This window comes from Capra hircus, chromosome 11 (assembly GCF_001704415.2).
Source record: "Capra hircus breed San Clemente chromosome 11, ASM170441v1, whole genome shotgun sequence".
Taxonomy (NCBI): domain Eukaryota; kingdom Metazoa; phylum Chordata; class Mammalia; order Artiodactyla; family Bovidae; genus Capra; species Capra hircus.
Window position 1 is genome coordinate 3,366,671 of NC_030818.1, and position 25,762 is coordinate 3,392,432.

At 42.2% G+C, this 25,762-nt stretch overlaps 1 protein-coding gene across 1 annotated transcript in view; it reads left to right on the forward strand.

The window, feature by feature from the left end:
- The window catches only part of VWA3B (von Willebrand factor A domain containing 3B), a 187,590-nt gene that overhangs the window by 53,011 nt on the left and 108,817 nt on the right, over positions 1–25,762 (forward strand). Inside the window, exons 8-10 of the mRNA XM_013967429.2 lie at positions 3,552–3,677; positions 14,753–14,931; positions 21,733–21,887. Of these exons, the coding sequence (XP_013822883.2) occupies positions 3,552–3,677; positions 14,753–14,931; positions 21,733–21,887 (460 nt within the window). The remainder of the gene's footprint in view (positions 1–3,551; positions 3,678–14,752; positions 14,932–21,732; positions 21,888–25,762) is intronic.

The following is a 25,762-nucleotide window of genomic DNA, read 5'->3' on the forward strand; positions in this document are numbered from 1 at the left end:
GTCTCATCCCCCACACTCTTCTATTTTCAGTGGGGCTGTCTCCTTGGCTGCAGCTGTTTTGATTTTCCAGCTAAGTTCCTTAGAACTGACCCAGATAAAAATGATAGCCCTTTCTGACTGCCTGTAGGATAACTTGAAATAAAAGCTCTACTTTCTGGGGACTTCCCTGGTGGTCCAGCGGGCTAAGACTCTGAGCTCCCAGCGCAGGGTTCCTGGGTTCATTGCTCCCTCATCAGGGAACTGGATCCCACATGCTGCAACAAAGACCCAGCACAGCCAAATAAATAAATATTTTTTTAAAGTCATAAAAAAAACCCTCTACCTTCTAAGTTAAGCTTTTTATTGCCTGTGTTTTTTTCTTGTCTACTAGCTGGTTTTGTTTCATTCTGTTTGTTTTTAAAGCAAACCTAGTTAAATGGGTGCTGCTGCTGCTAAGTCACTTCAGTCGTGTCCAATTCTGTGCGACCCTAGAGACGGCAGCTCACCAGGCTCCCCCGTCCCTGGGATTCTCCAGGCAAGAACACTGGAGTGGGTTGCCATTTCCTTCTCCAATGCATGAAAGTGAAAAGTGAAAAGTGAAAGTGAAGTCTCTCGGTCGTGTCTGACTCTTAGCAACCCCATGGACTGCAGCCCACCAGTCTGCTCCATCCATGGGACTTTCCAGGCAAGAGTACTGGAGTGGGTTGCCATATAATTCTGTTTGTTTATTTTATTTTTGGCTGCACTGGGTCTTTGTTACTGCTCTGGCATTTTTCTAGTTGTGGTGAGTGGGGACTACTCTTTAGTTGCAGTGCTCAGGCTTCTCATTTCAGTGGCTCATCCTTGTTGCAGAGCACAGGGCTCTAGGGCTCATGGGCTTCAGTAGTTGTGGCACATGGGCTCAGTAGCTGGAGCTCCCAGGCTTTGGAGCACAGAGTAGTTAAGGTGCCCAGGCTTAGTGGCTCCCCAGCATGTGAAATCTTCCTGGATCAAGGATTGAACCGTGTCTTCCTCATTGGTGGGCAGATTCTTTATCACTGAGCCCACGGGGAGGCCCTAGGTGGGTTGCTTTGAGTTGTTTTGTTTCCCTATCCCCAGTGTTGCAATGTGTAGCTGCCTAATTTTAAACCAGTGGAGTGATAGTTTAGTGACTCCTTGGTCAGGGGAGCACATCCCAGCTCACTGCTGCCCCTTAAACACACTTTCCTGTCCTTGGATCAGTGAGTGGCCACTGTATTTCCTTGGAAGCTTTTCCTTTGATACTGAAGGAGTGGTCCACTTCTTGACATATCATTGACAAGCCTGGGGAAAATGGAAAGCCTTGACTCATTTGAGACTTTTAATGAGAGAAGTCTGCTACTTAACACGTCTAGGCTGAAGCAAGCAGCTGGAAGTCAGCTTTGCTGTCACAGGGTCAGAAAGTCCTGTGGGCTCCAGGTTTGCAGTTGGCAGCAGCCTGCGATATTTTTGGAGTTCCCAGCGTGGAGCTGGGCACTCATCACATTTCACTCCTGGGGCTGTTGATGGCTGCAGAGCACTGGTGGCTATCCATCTCTGTCAGGGATTGTCACTTGCTTCTTAATGAATACGGCTATTAATACTGTCTCACTCGCTCAGTCTTTCAGGAGGGCAAAGCTCTGGTGTCCCTCAACTTCACCATGCCCTTCTGGACTACATTTTAAGAGTCAGGAACGTTGACTCTGGTCTGCCCTGGTCTGTCCTGGTGGTTTTAGGTCAGTCCTTTGAGGGTGGATAAATCTCCTGCGTCATCTCCTAGACCTGATGGTGGTCCCTCATTCTCTGTGACTGTGGGATCTCGGGCATCTGTGGACTGTTAAATGGGATGCCATTGGCATCTGCTGGGGGAGGGGCTGCAGGGGCCTCTATAAACCAGTCACCGCTTTTCCAGAACAACCAGTCAGGGTGCTGAGTTGGTACAGTCGCACCAACTTGGATATGATACCCTGCTCTACCACTTCTGACCTTGGTATGAGCTTGGACAACTAGCTCTGCCTCCATTTACACGGCTGAGAAACAGAAACAGGAGTAGAATTTGCCTGCAGAGCTGTGGTGAAGAGAGATGCAAAAATGTTTAGAAAGCCCTAAGCACAAGGCCAGGCACATAGCAGGTACTCTGAAAAGGTATTTATCATTAGAGAATTGGGACTCAGCTTACTTAAGTAAAAGCATCAGTGTTCTCTGAGCCAGCTGCATACAGTCTGTGAAATAGATTTGTTGTGTATGTTTTTTTTGGGGGGAGTAAACTTTTTTGAAATGGAATCTTTAACGCTAGAGAATACATCTGCTAAATTCTTATCTACACAGCCTTTCAGAAGCACCCCAAAGCAGAGACTCCCCTGTAGCCCCCATGATGCCTTAAGTGGTGCCAGGTGGTGGCTGGGCCCACAGATGCCACTGAAAATGGGTGAGTGGCATCTGCTAAGTGTGGTTGCCTGTTGGAGTTGCCACTGACCTCATATCCACAGCAGACAAGGTGGAGAGAACTGTAGGTAGGGAGAACTGTAGCTGTAAGAAAGGCCCACATGCTCTTTTTTTTAAAGATTTTTTTAAAAATGTGGACCATTTTTAAAGTTTTTATTGAATTTGTTACAATATTGCCTCTGTTTTACATTTTGGTGTTTTGATTCCAAGGCCTGTGGGATCTTAACTCCCCAGAACTGAACCCACACCCACTGCATTGGAAGGTGAGCTCTAAACCACTGGACCACCGGGCAAGTCCCACCCACCTGCTCTTTGTGGCATCTTGCAAAACTATAGGATGATATCACCACCAGCATGTTGATACTGATGCTGTCAATATGCCACCCCAGGTTCCCTCGTGTTGCACTTTTATAGTCACACCCATCTCCCTCCTGCTCCTACACCGTCCTTAACCTCTCAAACTACTCACATGTTAGAGCCAGGATCTTAGTGGAGGCAGACCTTCTATCCCAGCCTTGGACCTCTTACCCATGGGATGAACTTTGATTGACTGAATGATTGATTGCTACAATGATATAAATATCTATATTTAATTTAGCCATATTATTAAAAAAAAAAAAGACACACAGCCAGACCAAAACCTTAACTGAGATAGCAGAGTTCCAGAAAATGAGGCCAAAGAATTGTTAGCACATTAGGGAAAAATACCAAGTTGTGAAGGTGGTTTCAGAGGATCAAAAAGTCTCAGCTTGGTCAAGAAAGGTGAGGGGTGTTGCTTTCATAGACCGTTGAGTTTCCCTGCCCCACAATGATAACTCTGGCTTTCATTGGATGCTTTTTGAATATTTTTACTCTTTATTTTATTTGAGTGTTATTAATAAACTAATCTTAAAATATACTGGCTGTTGTGAGGACTTATTGCATCCTAAAGTCTGCATTTATGATTTCTTGAGATGACAGCATTTTCTTAGGGATTTCACTTCTGAATCTCAGAAAGAATTAGTGGGAAAAATGGAATTTGATGTTCAGAAATATTATAGAAACTTGGCCAGGGTGTGCCAGGCCTGCTCAGACCATCAGAGGTTCTGGAGCCTCCTGCAGTCACTTGCTCACACGTGTTTCCCTTTCAGGAGCAGGGGTCAGAGAAGATGTGTTTCTCATCTGGAGGGAGATGGAGGAAGCTGGCAGCACATTGGCCCAGATGCGGAGGCTGGTGGCTGAGACTCCCAAGACCAGTGTGGCCACAACAGACCATGGTGGGTGCTGTTGACAGGCACGAGTGTGAACAAGTCAATACTGAGTTGTAACTGCTACTGATCGGGGATTGGGAGGAGCTGGCAGGAGCTCCTGAGGGACTCTCCAGAGCTCTGTTGTGTGTGTGTCTGTGTATGCATACACATGTGTGTGTCTTTTGGTTGTCAAAGCAAAACCAGAGATGGACAGTCAAATGGTTAAAAAAAAAAACAAGGTTCTATTCAGGGACTATTGCAAGAAGGGAAAAGAGACCTCAGTATGGAAGTGGAATCAGTTATTAATAAACATGAGCAAGTGGGGATTTGCACCCAAGGAGCAGGGTGGAGGGCTGCTGGATGGAAAATTACTGAGAAGAAACATCAGAGATTAAACGGAGTTTCTGGCTAACCCTATCTGACAGGATTCTTGCTGAAAGTAGGTTGAGGTGATCAGACATCACCTGGGGATGGTTGGGTATGAGGAATCTTTCTCAGATGTGGAGAGTGAGGGATCCTGGATAAACTATCTTAGCAGGATTTTTGCTAAAATTGGGTGATGCAAAGACAAACATAGAAGTCCATGGGTCAAGAGCCAGCTGAAAAGAGGATTCAGAGGAGCCTGAGTTTGGAGTGAGCAATATGGTTGTAAATACCAGTTCTATCATTAGATTAACCTGACTGTCTCTTTGAGCCTTTGGTTATTCACCTGTGAAATAATTATAATACTGGTCTTGAGAGATTCTTGTAAAAATTAAGATAAATAATGCATGCTTTGCACCAAGGAGGTTCTTGGTAACTGTTAGCTCAATCTTTTCTCTTTCACAATTAGGGCAATGAGTATACTGATTCTCATCCCTGAGTTCTTGAGTTAGTAAAGGATTTTCCTCTGTAGTCACTAGTTTCATTTAGGGCACAGCTATTAATGATAGTAGTTAGTACATACCTTAAATGTTAGGCACTGTTCTGAGTTCGTCATAGGTATTAGCTCATTTCATCGTTGCTACAATCTTATGAGATAGATGCCACTATTATCTCCATTTAAGGCTAAATAACTTGCCCAAGGCCACGCTAGAACTAACGAAGCCAGGATTCAAAACCAAGTTCCTCATTAAGAATACTGATGTCTGGCTCCAAGCACAGACATTCTGATTTAATCCATAAAGGATGAAGTCTGGACACTGGGAGATTTTTTTTTTTCTCTCTCAGTCTGGACATTGGGAGTTTTGAGAGCTCCTCAGATAATGATAATGTGCAAAAAATCTGGGAACCTCTGCCATGCTGTATTGCTCCTGGTGCCCTGCCTGTGTTACACAGGCATCTGTGAGGGAAGAGAGCAAGGAGGCCAGGCTGGCTAGGGGAGAAATGGGAAGAGGACATGAGTAGAGGGAGGAAGGGGTGAAAGGCAGAAGTGAGCTTGTCCAGCATGACTTGGTAAAATCCTGGCAACACTGACTTTTCCCCATGAGTGGGTGTCCTGACTTGGGTCTGGGGTGGCAGCAGCAGCAGTTGCTTTGCAAGGACCAGCTCTCTGGGCTTTCCAAGAAGGGACCCAATCAGGCTAGTCCGGAGGGACTGCTCACTTGTAGGGACACCTCTCCCTCCCCCAAAGGTGATCTTACAGTCAAATACTCAGAGAGTCCTCTGCCATCCTGAGAGAAGAATGAAAATGAAGCAGGGCACCTGGGATACTCCAACATCCATGCCAGGCAAAGAGAGTGGTGATCCTGCTACTAAGGTGTTTGTTTTGGGGAGCACGATGGACTGAATTGTATCTCCCTCAAATTCAAATGTTGAAGCTGTAACCCCAATGTGTCTGTATTTGGAGATAGGGCCTTCAAGGAGGAAATTAAAGGTAAATGAGATCATAAGGGTGAGGCCCCAATCTAAGAGAACTGGTGTCCTAATAAGAAGAGGAAGAGACACAAGAGACCTCTCTCACTTCACACATCACATAAAGGAAAAGCTACATGAAGACACAGCCAGAAGATCGCCATCCACAAGCCAGGAAGAGATGCTTCACCAGAAACCAAACCTGTAGGCACCTTGATGTTGGACTTCCAGCCTCCGGAAATGTGAGAAAATAAATTTCTATTTTAGTCACCTAGTCTGGAGCATTTTTTGGCATCTTGAGCAAACTAATACAGGGAATAGTTAAACTTGGGGTACTGTTGAGGGTAACAAGGTTTTTAGATATTGTTTCTAAAGGAAACAGAAGGGTTGTTGGCCTCTGTAATTTTTAGAGGGATAGATTGTCATCCCTTTGTTTCAATCTAATACACATGAACACATACCCAGAATTAAAACCAAAATGACTTCAAGCATAAATTTTCAAGATGCTTTTAGTGTACCATTTCTATTTAAAAAGGAAAATTTGGATACACAAATTTCCACTTTTGGATTCCCATAGAAGCTTTTGTAACCTTGCTTTGGCTTCAGAGACTGGCTGCTCCTGTTGCCGTCCACAGCCCAGTGTTATTGAGTCAAATGCTGTGTCAGCCAAGACCTTGTGTCTGCTTTGTGTGAAGGTAGTGGCCTTTCCCATGTTTAGCTGCCAGGGCCTGTGGGTCAGAGGAGATAGGGTAGTTATCTGGAGAGGGGAAGGGTCAGAATGGAAGAGATCAGATGGACTGTCATTACAAGTGGAACCTTCATGTGTATTAAACAAAGTCTCCCTTCCTGAACATGGCAGCCCCTCACCTGCCCCCCCCAGGCTAGGTGCACTGGTTCAGGGACCAGCTGGCACCTATAATCATAGGATCAGAAGGGCAGTTTCTGGCACGGATGACTCATCAGCCTGATGCCTGGAATGAGAAGATGGTGAGGCCACACACACTCTGGCTGTTGGTAATTTTGACCTCTTTTTAATTACCAAGAGTGGTACATGAGAATTCCCTAAGGGAAACAAAAAACTGACTGAAACACACAAAGCATTGGTTTTTAAAGACACTGGATACTAAGTATCAAAGGCCAGAGATCCCTGAGAGATACAGGAAAATCCAAGGAAAACTCTGATTGTCTCAGCTTAAAGGAAATCCAACCAATCCATTCTGAAGGAGATCAGCTCTGGGATTTCTTTGGAGGGAATGATGCTAAAGCTGAAACTCCAGTACTTTGGCCACCTCATGCGAAGAGCTGACTCATTGGAAAAGACTCTGATGCTGGGAAGGATTGGGGGCAGGAGGAGAAGGGGACAACAGAGGATGAGATGGCTGGATGGCATCACTGACTCGATGGATGTGAGTCTGAGTGAACTCCAGGAGTTGGTAATGGACAGGAAGGCCTGGTGTGCTGCGATTCATGGGGTCGCAAAGAGTTGGACACGACTGAGCGACTGAATTGAACTGAACTGAATGCTTTGCCATGGTGTAAGAAGAAGGAGCACAGCAAACTTCAAAGTTTGGGAGGTAGAGCTAAGGATCCAGGAGATCAAGATATCTAGATTTCATAAGACAAAGTAATAGAGAGGACTCTCGAAATCTGCCAAGAGTCCCTCGTGTGATTTCTGCTTATCCTAATCATTCTGTGAGGAAATTACCCAAGGCTGGGAAAGACCCACTGGAAAGAATTAGAAAGAAAGGGTTTAGAGCTCGTGAAGAGTGAAGAAGAATGCCTGTTTTCACCAGCCCATTTGGAAAAATTTATGTCATAGAGCACTGAGTAGACTGCTTGGGAAGGTCTTACCTCAGTCATGGGGAATGACTGGCCTTAAAGAGCCCTGAGCCCTCCTGAGGAAGCATCAAAGCAAGACATGAAAGGAGAGAATTCTTTATGTATAACTTAACTGCATCTCAGAACAAAGCTCAGGAAGATTTATAAGAATATAAAAGCATCCAGTATCCAACTAGGTAAAACTCACAATGACTGGCATCTGATCAAAGATTACCAGGCATGAAAAGAAGGCTGTGCCCCTTGCTAATCAATCAACATTGACACAGATGTTAGAATTGACAGAAGATGACAGTAATTATAACTGTATTCCTATATTCAAAAAGTTAAGTAGAGTCAGGGAAGTATTTTTTAAAAAAATACATGCTGAACTCTTACAGATGAAAACTTTTAGGCAAGAAAATATCTTAGGTGAAAACATGCTGAACAAAATCAATGGCAGATTAGACACTGCAGGAAAGAAGATGGGTGATCTTGAAGACATAGCAAGAGAAACTATTCAAAATGAGACACACAGAGAAAAATAACGAGAATAAATAACAAAAACAAAGAACAAACAGAAGAGCATCAGTGAATATAGGTGGAATTCCTGAGGAGAGGGGAGGAGGCAGAACAGAAAAATATTTGAAGAAATAAAGGTTGAAAATTTTCCAAACTTTATAACTTAGAGACCCAAGGAATTCGGGGAATGTCAAGTACAAGAAAATGAGGGAAACTGTACCAAAGAACATCACAATCAAATTGCTCAAAACCACTGATAAGGAGAAAATCTTGGGACTTCCCTGGTGGTCCAGTGGTTAAGATTTCATCTCCCAGTGCAGGGAACACAGGTTCCATCCATGGTAAGATCCTACGTACCTCTTGGCCAAAAATCAGAACATAAAACAGAGCATGTATTGCAAAAAAATTCAATAAAGACTTTAAAATGGTCCACAAAAAACAAAAGAGAAAATTTTAAAAGCAACCAGAGGAAAAAAAAGACATTTTCTGTAGAAAGGAACAGAGATAAGCACAATAGTAGATTTCTCATTGCAAGTGAAAAGACAGTGGAGTAACATCTTATTTTTTTCGTTCAATACCCTTAACAGTCAATCTAGAATTCTGTGTTTTGTGAAGATATTTTTTCAAAAACAAAGGCAAAATAAAGGTATTTTTTATCTTTACCTACAGCAGAAAAGAATTATCAGTGCATCTGCACCGTGAGGAAATCCTTCAGGCAGGAGGAGAATGATGCTTTTATGTGGGAAGAAATGAATGGAAATATGGTCTACCTAAAGGAATAAAAGGCTGGAAATAACTGTAGATAAACACATGATGTTTTGCTATTTAGATAGCTTTAGAAAGCAATTTCTGTTTAAGCAAAAGTAGTAATAGTGTGCTGTGAGGTCTGTGTGTGCATGCTATGTCACTTCAGTCATGTCCAACTCTACAACCCTATGGACAGTAGCCTGCCAGGCTCCTCTGTCCATGGGATTCTCTGGGCAAGAATGAATACTGGAATGGGTTGCCATTCCCTTCTCCAGGGGATCTTCCCTACCCAGGGATCAAACCCGTGTCTCTTATGCCTCCTGCATTGGCAGGTGGGTTCTTTACCACTAGTACCACTAGGAAGCACCTGTGAGGTCTATATGATATATATAAAAGTTAAGTGTTTGACAATAGTAGCATAAAAGACAGGAGGGGAATCACAGCATTATTCATAAGTTCCAAAGATGAACAACCCAAATGTCCACCAATAGATGATGGGATAAACAAAATGTGGTCTGTATGTGCAATGGAATATTATTCAGCTTTAAGAACGAAACTCTGACACATGCTACAGCATGGATAAACCTTGAAAACATTATGCTAAGTGAAATAAGCAGACACAAAAAATGATTACCATGGGCTGGGGGAGTAGGGAATGGAGAGAGTCATTTAATAGGTACAGAGTTCCTTTCTGGGATACTGAAAAGTTTTGGGGTTGGATAGTGATCCAATAATGTGAATGTGCTTAATGCCACTGAATTGTTCATCTTAAAATGGTTAAAATGATAAATTTCACTTTACATATATTTTACCACAATTATTAAAAAAAAAATCCCACTGCATTTCCAAAAAGAAATTCAGAAGGGGAGAAAAGGAAATACGCTATTGTAAGGTTCTTTTAAAAAAAATTTTTTTTTAATTTATTTTACTGTGTCAGGTCCTAGTTGTGATGTGAGGGATTTTTCTCTCTAGTTGTGGCTCATGGGCCTAGTTCCCCCAAGGCACGTGGGATCTTAGTTCCCTGCCCAAGGATCATATCTGTGTCCTCTGTAGTGCAAGGTGGATTCTTAACCACTGGACCACCAGGGAAGTCGATGTTATACAGTTCTTACAGCATATGGGGGGTAGTATAATATCCATTGAAATTATCCATCCAGATATCCATTGGGCTTCCCTGGTGGCTCAGACGGCAAAAATTCTGGCTGAAATGCAGGAGACCTGGGTTCTATCCCTGGACTGGGAGGATCCCTTGGAGGAGGGAATGGCTACCCACTCCAGTATTCTTGCCTGACGGGGACAGAGGAACCTGGCTGGCTACAGTCCATAGGGTCGCAAAGAGTTGGGCATGACTGAGCGACTAACACACACACATGTTGAAGATGTATACTCTAAATAAGGGCTTCTCTGATAGCTCAGTTGGTAAAGAATCCACCTGCAACGCAGGAGACCCCAGTTCGATTCCTGGGTTGGCAACATCCCCAGGAGAAGGGATAGCTACCCACTCCAGTATTCTTGGGCTTCCCTTGTGGCTCAGCTGGTAGAGAATCTGCCTGCAATGCAGGAGACCTGAGTTTGATCCCTGGGTTGGGAAGATCCCCTGGAGAAGGGAAAGGCTACCCACTCTAGTATTCTGGCCTGGAGAATTCCAGGCCTTTTGGCCTGGAGGGTCACAAAGAGGTGGAGGCGACTTTCAGTTTCACTTTTCACTCTAAATAAAGTACCCATTAAATAACAAAACAAGAAAACAAACAAGATAACTTGAAATTGAAAATACTCAATCCGAAGGCTGTCTTGGGACTTCCCTGGTGTGGATGAGAATCTGCCTGCCAATGCAGGGGACATGGGTTCGATCCTTGGTCTGGGAAGATTCCACATTCTGTGGGCAACTGAGTCCTTGCACCACAACTATTGAGCTCATATGACACAACTGTGGAAGCCCACACGTCCTAGAGTCTGTGCTCTGCAACAACGGAAGCCGCCACAACGAGAAACCTGTGCACCATAATGAAGAGTAATCCCTGCTCACCACAACTCAAGAAAGCCTGCACACAGCAACAAAGACCCAATGCAACAAAACAAATAAATAAATAAACAAATAACTAATAATTCTTTTAAAATGCTATCTGGAAAAAAAGAACAAAGGACAGATGGCGCCAATAGACAACAAATAACAAAGTGATTGACATAAACCTAAGCATACATATGTCAAAACTTAATGTGTATAGTTTATTGTTATCAATGATGAATATACCTTAACACAGCTGTTCATAAATAAAGTAAAAGAGGAGATGTGGAGGACTTCCCTGGAGGTCCAGTGGTTAAAACTTAGAGCTTCCAATGCAGGAGGGCGTGGGTTCAATCCCACATGCTGTGTGGTGTGGCAAAAAAATTTAAAAAAAATTTTTTTAAGAATATGCATCATTCCTGAGGTGCTGAACTGTTTCAAGACTTGTTGGCACATCTGAGCCTTCTATGTGTGTGTATGCCAGTTATGGCAATCGAACAAGATTATGACTTTTCTCACAAAATGTTCAAGACTTCAGCTCAAAAAATTTCAGGAAGTCCTTATTTGGAATAACCTTCACAGCCATTTTAAGACTCACTAGAGATGATTAGTTTAATCATGTTGTGTAGTCATGCCAAGATTGGACTCTGAATGCTTGGTTCAAAATACCAAACTCAGTGTCAGAGGATGAGGAAAAGCTGAAAGGTTCAGTCAGGCTCTGTGGACAGGCTAAGTAGGACAGGGAGGCCAGGTAAGTTAATCTTGTGACATATATGTGATCTAGCATGTGATTCTCCTGCCCATGGATGAGGGAGAATCTTTAAGAGATCAGTCATGGGGAGTGGTAAAGCCGTGTAATCAGGATGTGCTGTGAGGTCACATTTCCATCATAAATGAAGGTATTATACTCAGCTCCATAGGTGAGAATTTATGTAGCATTTTTAATTAAGATAACCACAGGGGAATGGGAAGGACCTCTTAGTAAGTGACTCTAATGAACAGATGACTCCCTCTCCTCTCCCTTCCCTGGGATATGAGGCTCAGGTGTTGGTTGTGTAATTAGCACTGAAAGTGAAAAGATTTCCCCCTTTCTCTCCTTTCTTCAGCTTTGGAGTTTTTTGCCTGCTTGACTGCCCCTTCTTTCTTTGAAAAGGTTCAAGTTATTGGAGGTCTTCCTCCCAACCTCCACTTAGAGGGTAATTGGGAGCCTGAATCATGCCCCCAGGCTGACTGCAGTGCCTGGTCCTGGGGGAACTACCAGTCAAAACTTGGTCTCTGACTCTATAAAATCCCTTCTTAGAATTGGATTGATGTGTTTTTAGGAAGTTCTTTTCTGATCAACTTGAATTTATCATTGATAAAGGACTCTTGTCTTTTTAAAGAAGACAACCCAAAACAGAGCAGAGCCTGTGATAGGGTGTATGTTGCTATGGAAATAACTGAATGAAGTTTATTTCCTACTGAACCTACTGATCATAAAGGAGGGAGGAGAATATAGTAGGAGTAAAGAGACAAAGTCTTAGACTGTAATCAACAATAACTGAAGAAAAACACTCAAAGCGTTTCTCCAGCCCAGCATTTCTAGAAAAAAATCACTTTCATTCACTTCATGGCATATAGATGGGGAATCAATGGAAACAGTCAAAGACTATTTTCTTGGGCTCCAAAATCACCAAGGACAGTGACTGCAGCCATGAAATTAAAAGATGCTTGCTTCTTGGAAGAAAATCTATGACAAAGCTAGACAAAACATAAAAAATCAGAGACATTACTCTGCCGACAAAGGTTTGTATAGTCAAAGTATGGTTTTTCTAGGAGTGATGTATGGATGTGAGAGCTGAACCATAAAGAAGGCTGAGCGACAAAGAGTTGATGCTTTTGACCTGTGGTGTTGGAGAAGACTCTTGAGAGTCCCTTGGACTGTAAGGAGATCCAACCAGTCCATGCTAAAGGAAAGCAGTTCTGAATATTCATTGGAAGGACTGATACAGAAGCTGAAACATGAATACTTTGGTCACCTGATGTGAAGAGCCAACTCATTGGAAAAGACCCTGACGCTGGGAAAAATTGAAGGCAGGAAAAGGGGATGACAAAGGATGAGATGGTTGGACGGCATCATAAACTCAATGGACATGAGTTTGAGCAAGCTCCAGGAGATGGTGAAGGACAGGGAAGCCTGGCATACTGCAGTCCATGGGTTGCAAAGAGTTAGAAATGACTGAGTGACTGAACAACAACAAAAGGATTTCTCCAAGGAACTTGACCCTACTCACCGAAATGGCTCCAGTCCCCTTAGGCTATTTCCCTGTGATGCAGGAGAACCTCAGGATCTTCCCAAAGCTCTGGGAAAATTCTGATTTCAGCCCCCTGTTCGGGGTGAAAAGACACTTTATGAACCATATAGAAACCAAGTGCTGGCACTGGGGATGGTGCCCATAGGGGCTTTTGATGCCAGATTGGATTAAAGTTCAAAATCAAGCTTCTTTGAGAAGTTCCAGCCCCAGTAGGTTTCAGAGTTAATTTTCTAAAAGTTGTTCTATTAGAATTTGAGGACAAGTATAACATGAATGGACAGAGCCTTCATGTATTATTGAAAAATAATTGACTCTCAAGTGTTTTATTTCTTCATATATTATTCTAATTATATATCTCCTTAGATATAGTAACAGATAACTATGGGTAATATTTTTATTTCCCCAACATTGAATGCTACTTTTTAATTAAAAGTATAATTTAAGTCTGGTAGAAGCATAAATGATGGGATGACCAAATCTTAATTTAGAAAGCTCTCTTCCTCTTACCCTAGTGCTTGGCTAATCACCTAGGGAACTTTGACAGTCTCAGTGTCCAGATCAGTTAAAACAGAATCTAATGCATGGTGTATGTGTGGAGGGGCGGGGGTGGGGGGGTGGGGGGTGGCAGGCATCAATGTATTTTAAGATTCTCAGAGGATTCCAGTGTGCAGAGTTGAAAACGGCTGATCCAAGTGAGTAAACTGTAGGGCTAGCGGACCTAATACATGGTAGTGCCTGTTTTAAAAACCACCTCTGCCTAGCACCTTCTCCAAGTCCTCCCTAGGTCCCACTAGGGGTAAAAGCTCAGGGTCCTCTCTGCCTTCCATCCAAGGGCATGTAGAGAAATGTTATCAACCCACTCTGAAATAAGAAAGCCCTCATTTGTAGCATCCACTGATTTTCACATTTTGTAAATACTTCTGGCTTGGTCAGTTTCATCATGTGCCACCACTGAGCATGGAGTTTGGAAGAAAGGGGTACAGTTAGCTCTCAGGGGCCAGCTTAAGACACCCATGCCTCCTCTCTGCCCACCCTCAGATACCCCACTCTCCCTTAGGTGGTAGTAGGGTTTCTGAGCACATTGTAAGCACTTTGCTATTTGTATGATAAACTGGCTACTCGGGTGTTCTGCTCAGGAAGCATAACATCTGCTCCCATTTAGAGTATAGGTAAGCTTTGGAAAACAGCAAAGGAATGTGCCCAAGGCTAAGGATATTCTGGCAATTGACCTTCTTGCTAGACTTGATCCTATGAGCCTAAGGTGAGTCATAGACACAGCTTCAGGCACCTGAGCTGACAGGAGGTTCCTGAGCCTGTAGAGTTGAGAGCCAGGCTCTGAATCAGGGATAAATCCACCATGTTAACAGGGGAGCTCCTGCCCCTCCTTCTCCTCCTTCTTCATTACAACACACTTTCATGTAACTTTTCATACCTGAATAACCTCAACCTGCTTAGAAAGGCCAAGCAGATAGGCAGGTGAAGAATTCTATTGAAGCTCAGAGAGTTTAAGTGGGGTGACTCACCCAAGTTTGAGCAACTTTCCCAAGCTAGTAAGTAATGGAGCCAGGACTTGAACCCAGAGCTTCTGACCCCAAGTCTAATGCTCTGCTGATACCTTGCCTTGTCTGTCAGCCACCTCCGCCCATGCATGGGTCCAGGCAACTTAGGTACTGGAGGAAGTGAAATTAAAATTAGCAGATTCCTGCCTTCCAGTCTTTTGAACTAGTTCTCTGCTAGTCCTGCTTTTGGAAAGTGTGCCTTCGCAACAAATGTGAGCTAACAAGGAATATGATTCAGCTTGGGAAAAATACTAAGTTGAGGATGACTTATGAAAGTCTTGTGTAATATAAATGGCTGATGAACTGTGATTCCACAACTGCAATTAGGAGCACATGAGTCAAATCCAGAGGACACCTGGGACTCAGAGAAGTGGCTTCAGAAATATGGTTTGAAAGCCCAGAAGCTGTCGTTTTACGATGTCATTGCTGACTGCTCCTTCCGCCATGCTGATGGAGTTGTTGATATAAAATCCAAACCAGGGAATGAGTCGGTGCAGACCAGTGCGGTAAGTGAAGCGAACCGCTAGGTTGGGGCTGCCCTGAGTGGGGACCAGGGCTGGACCCAGGGCAAGACCAAGGTTGAATGTCTGTGAAGGATACTCCTGTTCTCTGCCTTATAGTTCTCTGAATGATACTTGTAGGAGTGGAGATCAAGTCTGAGAATGGCTTCTAGATATAAGTGAATTAGCTAATAATTATATGTAAACCAGGAGTCTTAGAAATCTAGGCATTGTGTCAAAAAACAAACCCTTTGTTTCCCCGTATTGAATGGAAGAGAGAAACTGCTGGTGAATGTTCCCCAAAGCAGGCATTTCTATGGTCCTCTTGTATTGTCACCATCTTGAAGATACATTATTCAAGTGACTTATTGTTGTTCAATCACTAAGTTGTGTCCACCTCTTTGAGACCCCATGGACTGTAGCATGCCAGGCTCCTCTGTCCTCCACTGTCTCCTGGAGATTGCTCGAATTCATGTCCATTGAGTCAGTGATATCTCTGCTTTTTAATACACTGTCTAGGTTTGTCATAGCTTTCCTTCCAAGGAGCAGCATCTGGCTTCAGTCACTGTCTGCAGTGACTTTGGACGGCAAGAAAGTAAAATCTGTCACTGCTTCCAATTTTTCCTCTTCCGTTTGCCATGGAGTGATGCGACTGGATGCCATGATCTTAGTTTTTTGAATTCTGAGTTTCAAGCCATCTTTTTCACTCTCTTTCACCCTCATCGAGAGGCTCTTTAGTTCCTCTTTGCTTTCTGCCATTAGAATGATATCATCTGATGTCTGAGGTTGTTGATATTTCTCCCAGCAGTCTTGATTCCAGCTTGTGATTCATCCAGCCCAGCATTTCACAAGGTGTACTCTGCATGTAAGTTAAATAAGCAGGGTGACGATATATAGCCTTGACATAGTTCTTTTGCAATCTTGAACCAGTCAGTTGTTCTATGTGTGGTTCCAGCTATTGCTTTTTGATCCTCATACAGGTTTCTCAGGAAGTATGTAAGGTGGTATTGTATTCCCATCTCTTTTCCACCATTTGTTGTGATCCACACAGTCAAAGGCTTTAGTGTAGTCAATGAAGCAGAAGTACATGTTTTACTGGAATTCTCTTGCTTTCTCCATGCTCCAACGAATGTTGGCAAGTGACTACCAGCCAGCATTTAGTGGATTTTCAATAAATATGAAATTATTTTCGCTAAGGGGTTATAGCATGGGAAGGGTCTATACTGTAAATTTCTGAAAGCTGCAGTTCCATTGTGACAATGGTTCTGAAAGGAATGTAGCTTTTCCAGGTGCCCAACTCTGGCTGGTAGTGGAAGGATAATGATCTGCAGTAGTGGCGCCTAACCTTTATTTTATTTTTTAAGCTTTTTATTTTATGTTGGAATATAACTGATGAACAATGTTGTGATCATTTCAGGTGAAGAGCAAAGTGACTCAACCTTACATATACATGTATCCATTCTCCTCCAGACTCCCCTCCCATCCAGACTGCCATATAGTATTGAGCAGAGCTCCCTGTGGTATACAGGAAGTCCTTGTTGGCTATCCATTTCAAATACAGCAGTATGTACGTGATGATCCCAAATTCCCTAACTATCCCTTCTCTCCATTCTTCCCCTCACCACCATCCTTAAGCATAAGTTCTGTTCTCGAAGTCCCTGAGTCTGTTTCTATTTTGTAAATACATTCATTTGTATCATTTATTTGTAGATTCCACATATTAAATGATGTCATATGATATTTATCTTTTTCTATCTCATTTCACTCAGTATGACAGTTTCTAGGTTTATCCATGTTGCTGCGAATGGTATTATTTCATTCTTTTTAATGGCTGAGTAATATTCCATTGTATATGTATAAGTGGCTTCTAACCCTTAGCATGCGTGAGTCACTGGGTTTGAGGCCAGGCCCAAGAATCTGCCTTTATAATAATCGCCAGGTGATACTGAAGCTGCCAGTCCATGGGTCACATTTTGAGAAACACTCGTGTGTAGAACAGGACCAAGAAGGCTATCCAATGTTTAGAATTATGGAAAGACTAAAAAGGTCTCCGTATGAAACAGAAACATCAGGATAAAATGATTATTGTAAATTTGTAAAACTGATGGAAATCTCTTTTAGAAGGTGGTTAAAATCCAGGTCCACATTGAGTGAGTGAAAGTTGTGTCTGACTCTTTGCAACCCCGTGGACTGTATAGTCCAAGGAATTCTCCAGGCCATAACACTGGAGTGGGTAGCCTTTCCCTTCTCCGGGGGATCTTCCCAACCCAGGGATCAAACCCAGGTCTCCCACATTGCAGGCAAATTCTTTACCAGCTGAGCCACAAGGGAAGCCCAAGAATACTGGAGTGGGTGGCCTATCCCTTCTCCAGAGGATCTTCCCGACCCAGGAAAACACTGAAGTGAGAGCTAAAATGCAAGGCACGGAGCAGCCGTGCCAGTCATGGCAGCCTAGCAGAGACTCCTAGGAAAGGAAATGCCAAGTCCCTTTGTGTATCCTCTGAGACTTTGATTCAGTGCCAGGATCATCACTGCAGTGTCTCTCAGTCCTACTGAGGCGAAACTCCAGTCCCTTTCACACTCCTTCTTAGGCCCCTGGATTCCACATTTCCTCCCAAGGAAGCACTATTTTTCTTTTGGGCCACGTTAGCCACGTGATGTTGTGTTTTTGCCTTCTTACTGCTGTGTGTTTAGAATGAACTGCAAGAGGAAAATACTAAAATTGAATTATAAAAAATACAGAATTGATGTAAGGCTTGTTTCCTGACTTTCATGTTGGGATCCAGAGTAATTACTACATTGCAGGGAAATCTCATTTGTGGGTTTCCTCCCCCAGCACAGTTTTCTGATTCTGTAGACATTATTCAGTAACATTATTAGTTCAGGAAATCATACTTAATCACATTTTCATCTTTAAAATAATTAGGCCCTGAATATTGAAAAATGTGGATTCCTGTCAATTTGAATATAGCTTACTGCAAGCTCCCTACAGTGTGGTATACATAGGTCTTCTCTAATTCTGAATTTCTCCTTTTCTTTCTTGACAAATTTAAGTGAAATTTTACAAGGATGGTTTGAAGAATTTGGCTTTATAAATGGGGAATTTTGCCTCAAATTTCTGATGCTAGCAAGTTCTAATATAGTAAAAGTTGAGAATAGCTTTTACAGTATAGCTATAAAATACAGTATAGCTGTAAAATGCAATATAACTATCCTTTGTCACCAGTACTGATAGGAAAGGGACAACTTTGCTTTTAGTAGTATTTGGGGCTACGTATCTTAAACTGGATTTATACCTAAAATTGAGACTGATTGTTTAGAGTTACCCTAGACTGCCACTGGGCAGAACCCCATAAACTGTTAACTATAAGAACTGCTTTGTAGGTAGAGAACCAGGAAATCAAGACACTGAGAAATAAATGACTACAAAGGCCTTGCTATGAAGCATTTCTAAGATGATGAGCAGGTGAGGGGAGAAAACAAAAGTACTTTTCTAATAGGGAATTTCAGGCAAAGTCTAACAACTCAATATTTTGGGGCGCCCAAGAAGTCACATTGCATTCATGGCTACTTACGCTGCTTGAGCACAAAGCCCTGATGTTCAGAAACTCAGTCTAGTCTCATCATTTATTCCTCTAACAAATATTTATTGAGCCTTCACTATGCACCAGGCAATGTGGTAGGGTGGAAAGTACACCCAGTTTGAATGAGAAGACCTGAGTATAAATGCTCCTTCTGTTGTTGTTCAGTTGCTAAGTCATATCCAGCTCTTTGCAACCCCATGGACTGCAGCATGCCAGGCTTCCTTGTCCTTCACTGTCTCCCAGAGTTTGCTCAGATTTATGTCTATTGAGTTGATGATGCAATCTAACCATCTCATCCTCTGCCAACCTCTTCTTTTGTCTTCAGTCTTTCCCAGCATCAGCGTCTTTTCCAATGAGTCTGCTTTTCACATCAGGTAGCCAAAGTACTGGAACTTCAACTTTAGCCTCAGGCCTTCCAGTGCTTTCCTTTAGGATTGACTGCTTTGATCTCCTTGCTGTCCAAGGGACTCTCAAGAGTCTTCTCCAGCACCACAATTTGAGGGCATCAATTCTTCAGCAGTCAGCCTTCTTTATGGTCCAACTCTCACATCCATACATGACTGCTGGGAAAACCAAGGCTTTGACTCTGTGGACCTTTGTTGGCAAAGTGATGTCTTTGCTTTTTAATATGCTGTCTATGTTGGTCATAGATTTTCTTCCAAGGAGTCTTTCATTTTTTTAATATAAATTTATTTATTTTAATTGGAGGCTAATTACTTTACAATATTGTATTGGTTTTGCCATACATTGACATGAATCTGCCATTGTACTTGTGTTCCCCATCCTGAACCCCCCTCCCAGGAGTCTTTTAATTTCATGGCTGCAGTCACCATCTGCAGTGATTTTGGAGTCCAAGAAAATAAGGACTGTCACTATTTCCACTGTTTCCCCATCTATTTGCCTTCAAGTGATGGGACTGGATGCCATGATCTTAGTTTTTTGAATGTTGAGCTTTAAACCAGCTTCTTCACTCTCCTCTCTCACCTTCATAAGAGGGTCTTTAGTTCCTCCTCACTTTCTGCCACTAGGGTGGCATCATTTGCATATCTGAGATTGTTGATATTTCTCCTGGCCATCGTGATTCCAGCTTGTGGTTCATCTACTTTAGTATTTGCATGATGTACTCTTCATGGAAGTTAAATAAACAAGATAACAATATACAGCCTTGTCATACTCCTTTACCAATTTTGAACCAGTCAGTTGTTCCATGTACGGTTCTGACTACATTCCAGGTTTGAATGAGAAGACCTGGGTGTAAATGCTGTTTCTACCAGTTACTAAATATGAGCTGTGGAACAGATAATTTAACCTGATTTATTCTCTCCAAATCTGTAACATGGGTTGGTGTAAAGTCTGAATTTGAAAATCACATATCTGAGCACTGTGCCTGGCACTTTAGGAGATGTCCACTAGATGTTGCCTTCCATGTTTTCTTCATCACAAACATTGTGGGTCAGAAAGGAGCATTTATGAAATACCTACCTGCTTTATATACAAGGTAAATATTTGTGCTCTCATATCACAGATGTGAAAATGAAGTCCCAGGGCCTCCGAGAGGTTAGACGACTTTACCTGAGATCTCGTGGCAGGTGGAGGCTGGGTTTGAATTCAGATCTGCTGGGCTCTCAACACTGGGCTTTCCCCATTTGGACATTCTGGTGCTGGACACCTGTTTTCACATAACTTTTGGTCTTGTGTGTTTCCATCTGGAAATGCATGAAGCACAGTTGAGAACTGCCTCGTGATGGGGTTCAGAGTAGGGAGCACATGATCAGACTGAGAGAGATGACACGTTCCTCGTCCCTTCTTTGCACTGCAGTGGAGACACGATTCCCTTTCTTGCCTGCCTTGGGAGCATCAGCACTGATCCCATCACCGCTTCCACCCTGCTCCCGTCAGTCATCCCTGGACCCCTGGATTCTGCCTCCCTTCTCTGAGCCCCCTCCATTCCTCCCTGACTCCTAAAATCCCTCTTGATCATTTCACAGTAGATCCATATATCAAATCACTATGTTGTACACTAAAGTTATTATAATGTTAAATGTCAAATTTATCTCAATTTTAAATTTTTTTGTCACTAAGAATTTAAGGCCTTTGGATGCTTTGTTTTTTCACTCAGAGGACAAGCCAGGGTCATTTCCATCAGTGAGCAGGCTTTACAGCCCTCCTCCTCCTCCTGCTCCTCTAGCTTCATCTTGCTTTCCCTCACTTGCTGTATTTCAGCTACACTGCCCTTCCTCAAAGTCCACAGACTTGCTTGGCAAACGCTTACCTCAGGGCTTTTGTCCTGGCTGTGTCCTCAGATTGCCCCTAGACCCTCAAATGGGCGCATGCTTTGTTCCCTCAGGTGTCACTCATATTTCACCTTCTCTTTGAGGCTTTCCCTTCTAGGTTTCAACTTTCCCCCACCCTTCCCCAGTCCCTTGGCATTCTCTGCTCTCCTTCCTTGCCTTGTTTGTCTCTATAGCATTTGTCATCCTCTAATCTGCTAGATGATTATTGCTTTATCATCTGGCTCTTTTCCTGGTCTTGTGAGCTCCATAGAGGTAGGAATTTTGGTCTTCATTCATGGATTGTCCTGGTACCTAGAAGAGGGCCTGGTGGAGTGGTGCTTAATGCATTTATAAGCTGGTTGGATGAGTGACAGAAACAGACCTTCTGAAAGCTCTCTGTGGGAAGCTTTTGTGCTTAGACCTGTTCTGTATGTCCAGGAGTGGGTGCTAGATGTGGAATGGGGTTCTTGGGTGCTTTTCTTCCTTTGGAGCTGGGAGTAACAATGGAAAGACACTTGGAGTGTCTCAAGTCCACCTCCTGTGAATCTCCTTGACCCTCCAGTCCACTGTGAACTCTTTCTTCTTTGCCAGAACTTGTCCAGTCATTACTGTCTCAACCCAGGACCAGGTACTGGGTGCCTGGTACTCTACCTTGCTACTTTCTATGTGGGTATGAATCACTGTGTGTGTTTGGTGTCTCCTTGCTGGAAACATTAGATTCGTTGGGGCACAGATGAGATTTCCCATGTCTTTCTGACTGTCATTCATGACATCCAGCACAGGGCTCTGTATGAAGCAGGCTGTGGTACATGTTTGCTTTAACCAACTGTTGAATGATCTTGCAGTGGGAGTGAGGGCTAGCAGCTGTCTAAATAAGGCAGAGGCGGAGGTGCCTTCTGAGGGCTTTCCATTAGTTGTTTCTGAGCAGCTTCTGTCCTGTCTTTCCTCAGGAGACCAACAGGAAGACAGTCCATGCGAAATACTGTGGCAGATTCGTCCACGCTCCCTGGAAGGATGGGAGCTTGGTCCACGTCTGCATCACCAAGGAGAAGTACACGTGGTTCAGTGAAAGAGTTCACGCAGTCCTGGCCCAGATCCAGAGGAGGTGGGTGTACTTGCACGAGGGTACAAGTGGTCCAGCCTCCTTTGAAATTCACATTTGCTTGAGTGCTTGGTAAATTAAAGCTCAAGCAAGAGAAATGGCCAGTAAGCATGGTTAAGTCAGGGCTGCCATCTGACAATTTGCTGTTGGCCTGGTTGTTCATAACCAAACGGGATGTTAGGATGCAGACTCTGAGCTGCCTTGGTGCCAGTGTAGATGCTGAAAAGCAGCAAAAATGTAGTTATCACGTTGCTTATGCATCACTGTAGGAAGCAAAGAAATGCTTCTGCTTTGTCTTGCATTTTTTTGTGGACCTCAGGTGAATACAAGACTGTGTAACACCCCTCCTCTGTACTCTTGAATATTATATTTCAAAGCACTGCTGTGAAACATTTGAATACAATGAAATAATATATATATACATTTTAGGAATCAGCTAAAAATAATTTCATGTGACCCCCCCCTCAGCCCTGCTAGTTCTTAAAATCTGGTAATGCTCATAGTCTCGTGTACTAGTGCTGTGACCTCAACATCAGCTCCATGGGGTGACCCACCTTTATGCTTTCACCTCCCCAATGCCAGCGGACAGTTCTAGACTAAGAAGACCATGTCTTCTTAGTACATCGGTACTTAGCACTTAGGTACATAGTCCCTAAGGTCAGATGGAGCTGGATTCTAATCCCAGTCTGCCATCTGCCACGACCCTGGGCAAGTTAGTCAGTGTCTGTGTGTATCAGCTTTCTCATTTATAAAGTGGGAAGAATAATGCCATTTACAAATGTGTTCTTTGGATTAGACTAGACGCTAAATCTAATAAGTTTAGTCTAGTCCCCAGCCTGCAGTAGCTTGTTGTCTGAGCTTCTTCACTCTTTCCATGTTTTCTGTTATAAAGTCACAAACTGCAAACAGCTGTCTACCCCATGTATGCTCTGCGTAGCCTCAATTTCTCAAAACCCAGCTAGTGATGATTACACAGAAAAATTAATCCTTGTGTCTGGAGTCTGCTGTGCTTAAGATTTGGAGTTGACTCCATGAGGAGAGTAGTTTGGATTTCAGATCTGGGGAAAAGTATGCTGCTTTGACGATACCCCAGCTGGCAGCTCTGGAGTCTGTTTGTCGTCCTCCCACCAAGTATCAATGGTTGGGAAGTTTTCTCTCCTATTTTATTTTTTGGAAGACTTCATAGAGAATTTGTATCATCTCTCCATTAAATGTTCATAGAATTCACCATTGAAGCCGTCTGGGCCTGGAGTTTTTATTTCTGAGAAGATTTTTGATTTTTTATTATTTTTTAATGTTTTACTGTTATCTATTTAGTTGTAGTCTTAATTGTGGCATGCAGGATCTTCAATGTTCGTTTCAGCATACAGGAACTTTTAATTGTAGGATGCAGGATCTTTAGCTGTGGCATGCACACTCTCTATTTGCAGCATACGGGATCTAGTTCTCTGACCAGGGGTCAAACCTGGGTCTCCTGCATTGGGAGTGCAGAGTCTTAGCCATGGGAACATCAGGGAAGTCACCACGGGAAGGATTTTTTAAACTGGGCCTTCAATTTCTTTAAATACACATAAAGCTGACACTGATCATTTATGTCATTTTTGTTTTCTAGTAAGTCTGACTAGAGATTATCCATCCTCTCAGTCTTTTCAAAGAACTGGTTTTTGGTCTCATTTTTTTTTTTCCCTCTGTAGGGTTCCTCTTTCTATGCCATTGATTTCTATTCTTAATCTTATTATTTCCTCCTCTCTCTTTACTTTGGGTTTAAGTTTTTAGAGATAGATGCTTAGATCACTGCTTTTGACCTTTCTTCTAATATAAGCATTTAATTTTATAAATTTTCCAGAGTACTGCTTTAGCTATCTGTCACAGATTTCGATATGTTGTATTTCATTTCATTCATCTCAAAACATTTTCTAATTCCCCTTTGATTTCGTCTTCGACCGAAGGGTTATTTAGGAATGTGTTGTTCATGTCCCAAGTATTTGTGGATTTTTCTGATCGCTTTTAATTTCACTGTGGCTGGAGAAATACTGTTTTATTTCAGTTCTTATATTGAGATCTGTTTTGTGGCCCAGAATATGAAGAAAAAACTTTCTTTGGGTGGAGTGTACTTTATCTCAGCTCAAGTTTGTTGATAGTATTATTCAAATCTTCCATATTCTTACTGATTTTCTGCTTAATTGTTCTATAAATTATTGAGAGAAGAGTGCTGGAATCTCCAAGTATAGTTTTGTGTTTGTCCAATTTTTCTGTTCTATCAGTTTTTTCTTCATGTATTTTGAAGCTCAATTAGCCAGTACATGAACACTTGTGGTCATATGTCTTCCTGATGAATCAGCTCCCTTATTATTATGAAATGTCCCTTTTTATCTTTGTAAATTCTTTGTTGTGAAATTTGCTTTGTCTAAAATCAGTATAGCTACTCTGGCTTTCTTTTGATTATTTTCTGTAGGATTTATCTTTTTACCACCCTTTCTCATTTACCTATACGTATTGTATATTGAACTAGGCCTTTCATTGGTAGAATATATAGAGGTATTATTTTTAATCCAATTTGACCATCTCTGACTTTTCATTAGAGTGTTAAGATCATTTGCATTTAATGTGATCATTGATTTGGTTGGATTTAAACTTAAAATCTTGCTATTTGTTTTCTATTTCTCCCACATGTTCTTTGTTCCCTTTTTAACTTTTTCTGCTTTCTTTTGTTGGAAGATTTTTTTATAATTCCATTTTATCTCCGCTATTGACTTATTAACTACTTCTTTGTTTTGTTTTGTGTGATGTAACTACTTTAGCATTTACAATATAAGTCCTTAACTTATCACATGTGCATGCATGCTAAGTTGCTTCAGTCATGTCCGACTCTTTGTGATCCTGTGGACTATAGCCTACCACGCTCCTCTGTCCATGGATTCTCCAGGCTAGAATACTGGAGTGGGTTTCCATACCTTCCTCCAGGGGATCTTCCCGACCCAAGGATGGAACCCATATCTCCTGCAGCTCCTGCACTGCAGGCAGATTCTTTACCCCTGAGCCACCAGGAAGCCCCAGCTTATCACAGTCTACCTTAAAACAATATGAATTGCTTCATGCACATCATGAAAGTCTTCCAACTTCCATTCCCTTTCGGTATTTTCTATTGTTCTATACTTAACTTCTACTTATGCTATAAGCCCAAAATACATTATAATCTATTATCTTGTAAATAGACTCAAAATGAGAACAGATGTATTTTATACTTATTCACGTATTTGACATGCATGTTGCTCTTTACTCTTTTTGTATAGATCCAGCACACATCTGTTGGTGATGAATTACTCAGCTATTTTAGTCTGAGAAACTCCTGAATTTACTTTTATTTTTGGAAGATATTTTTGCTAAGTATAGAATTCTAGTTTTACAGTTTTATCTCTCAGTACCTTAAAATTTTTTCTCCATTCTCTTTTGACTTGCATAATTTATGATGAGGAATCACCTATTATTCTTATGTTGTCTCTGGCTCCTTTAAAGATTTTTTTATTACTAGATTCAGCCATTATATTATGATGTGTCTTGGTATCTTTTTTTTTTTTTTTCTGTCTATTTGGGTACTTTGAGCTTCTTGGATCTGTAGGTGTATTTTCATCAAAATTGGAAACGTTTGGTTGTATTTCTCCAAATATTTTTCTATCCCCTTTCCCTCCTCTTTAGTTTCTAATTACACATATATTAAACTCCTTGACATTGTTCCATGTGTGGCTTATCCTCTGTTATAATTTTTAAACCTTTTTCTCCCTGTATTTTATTTTTAACTGTTTACTATTGCTATGTCTTTCTTAAAGTTCCCTAATCTTTTCTTCTGCTAGTGTCTACTTTACTATTAATAGCATACA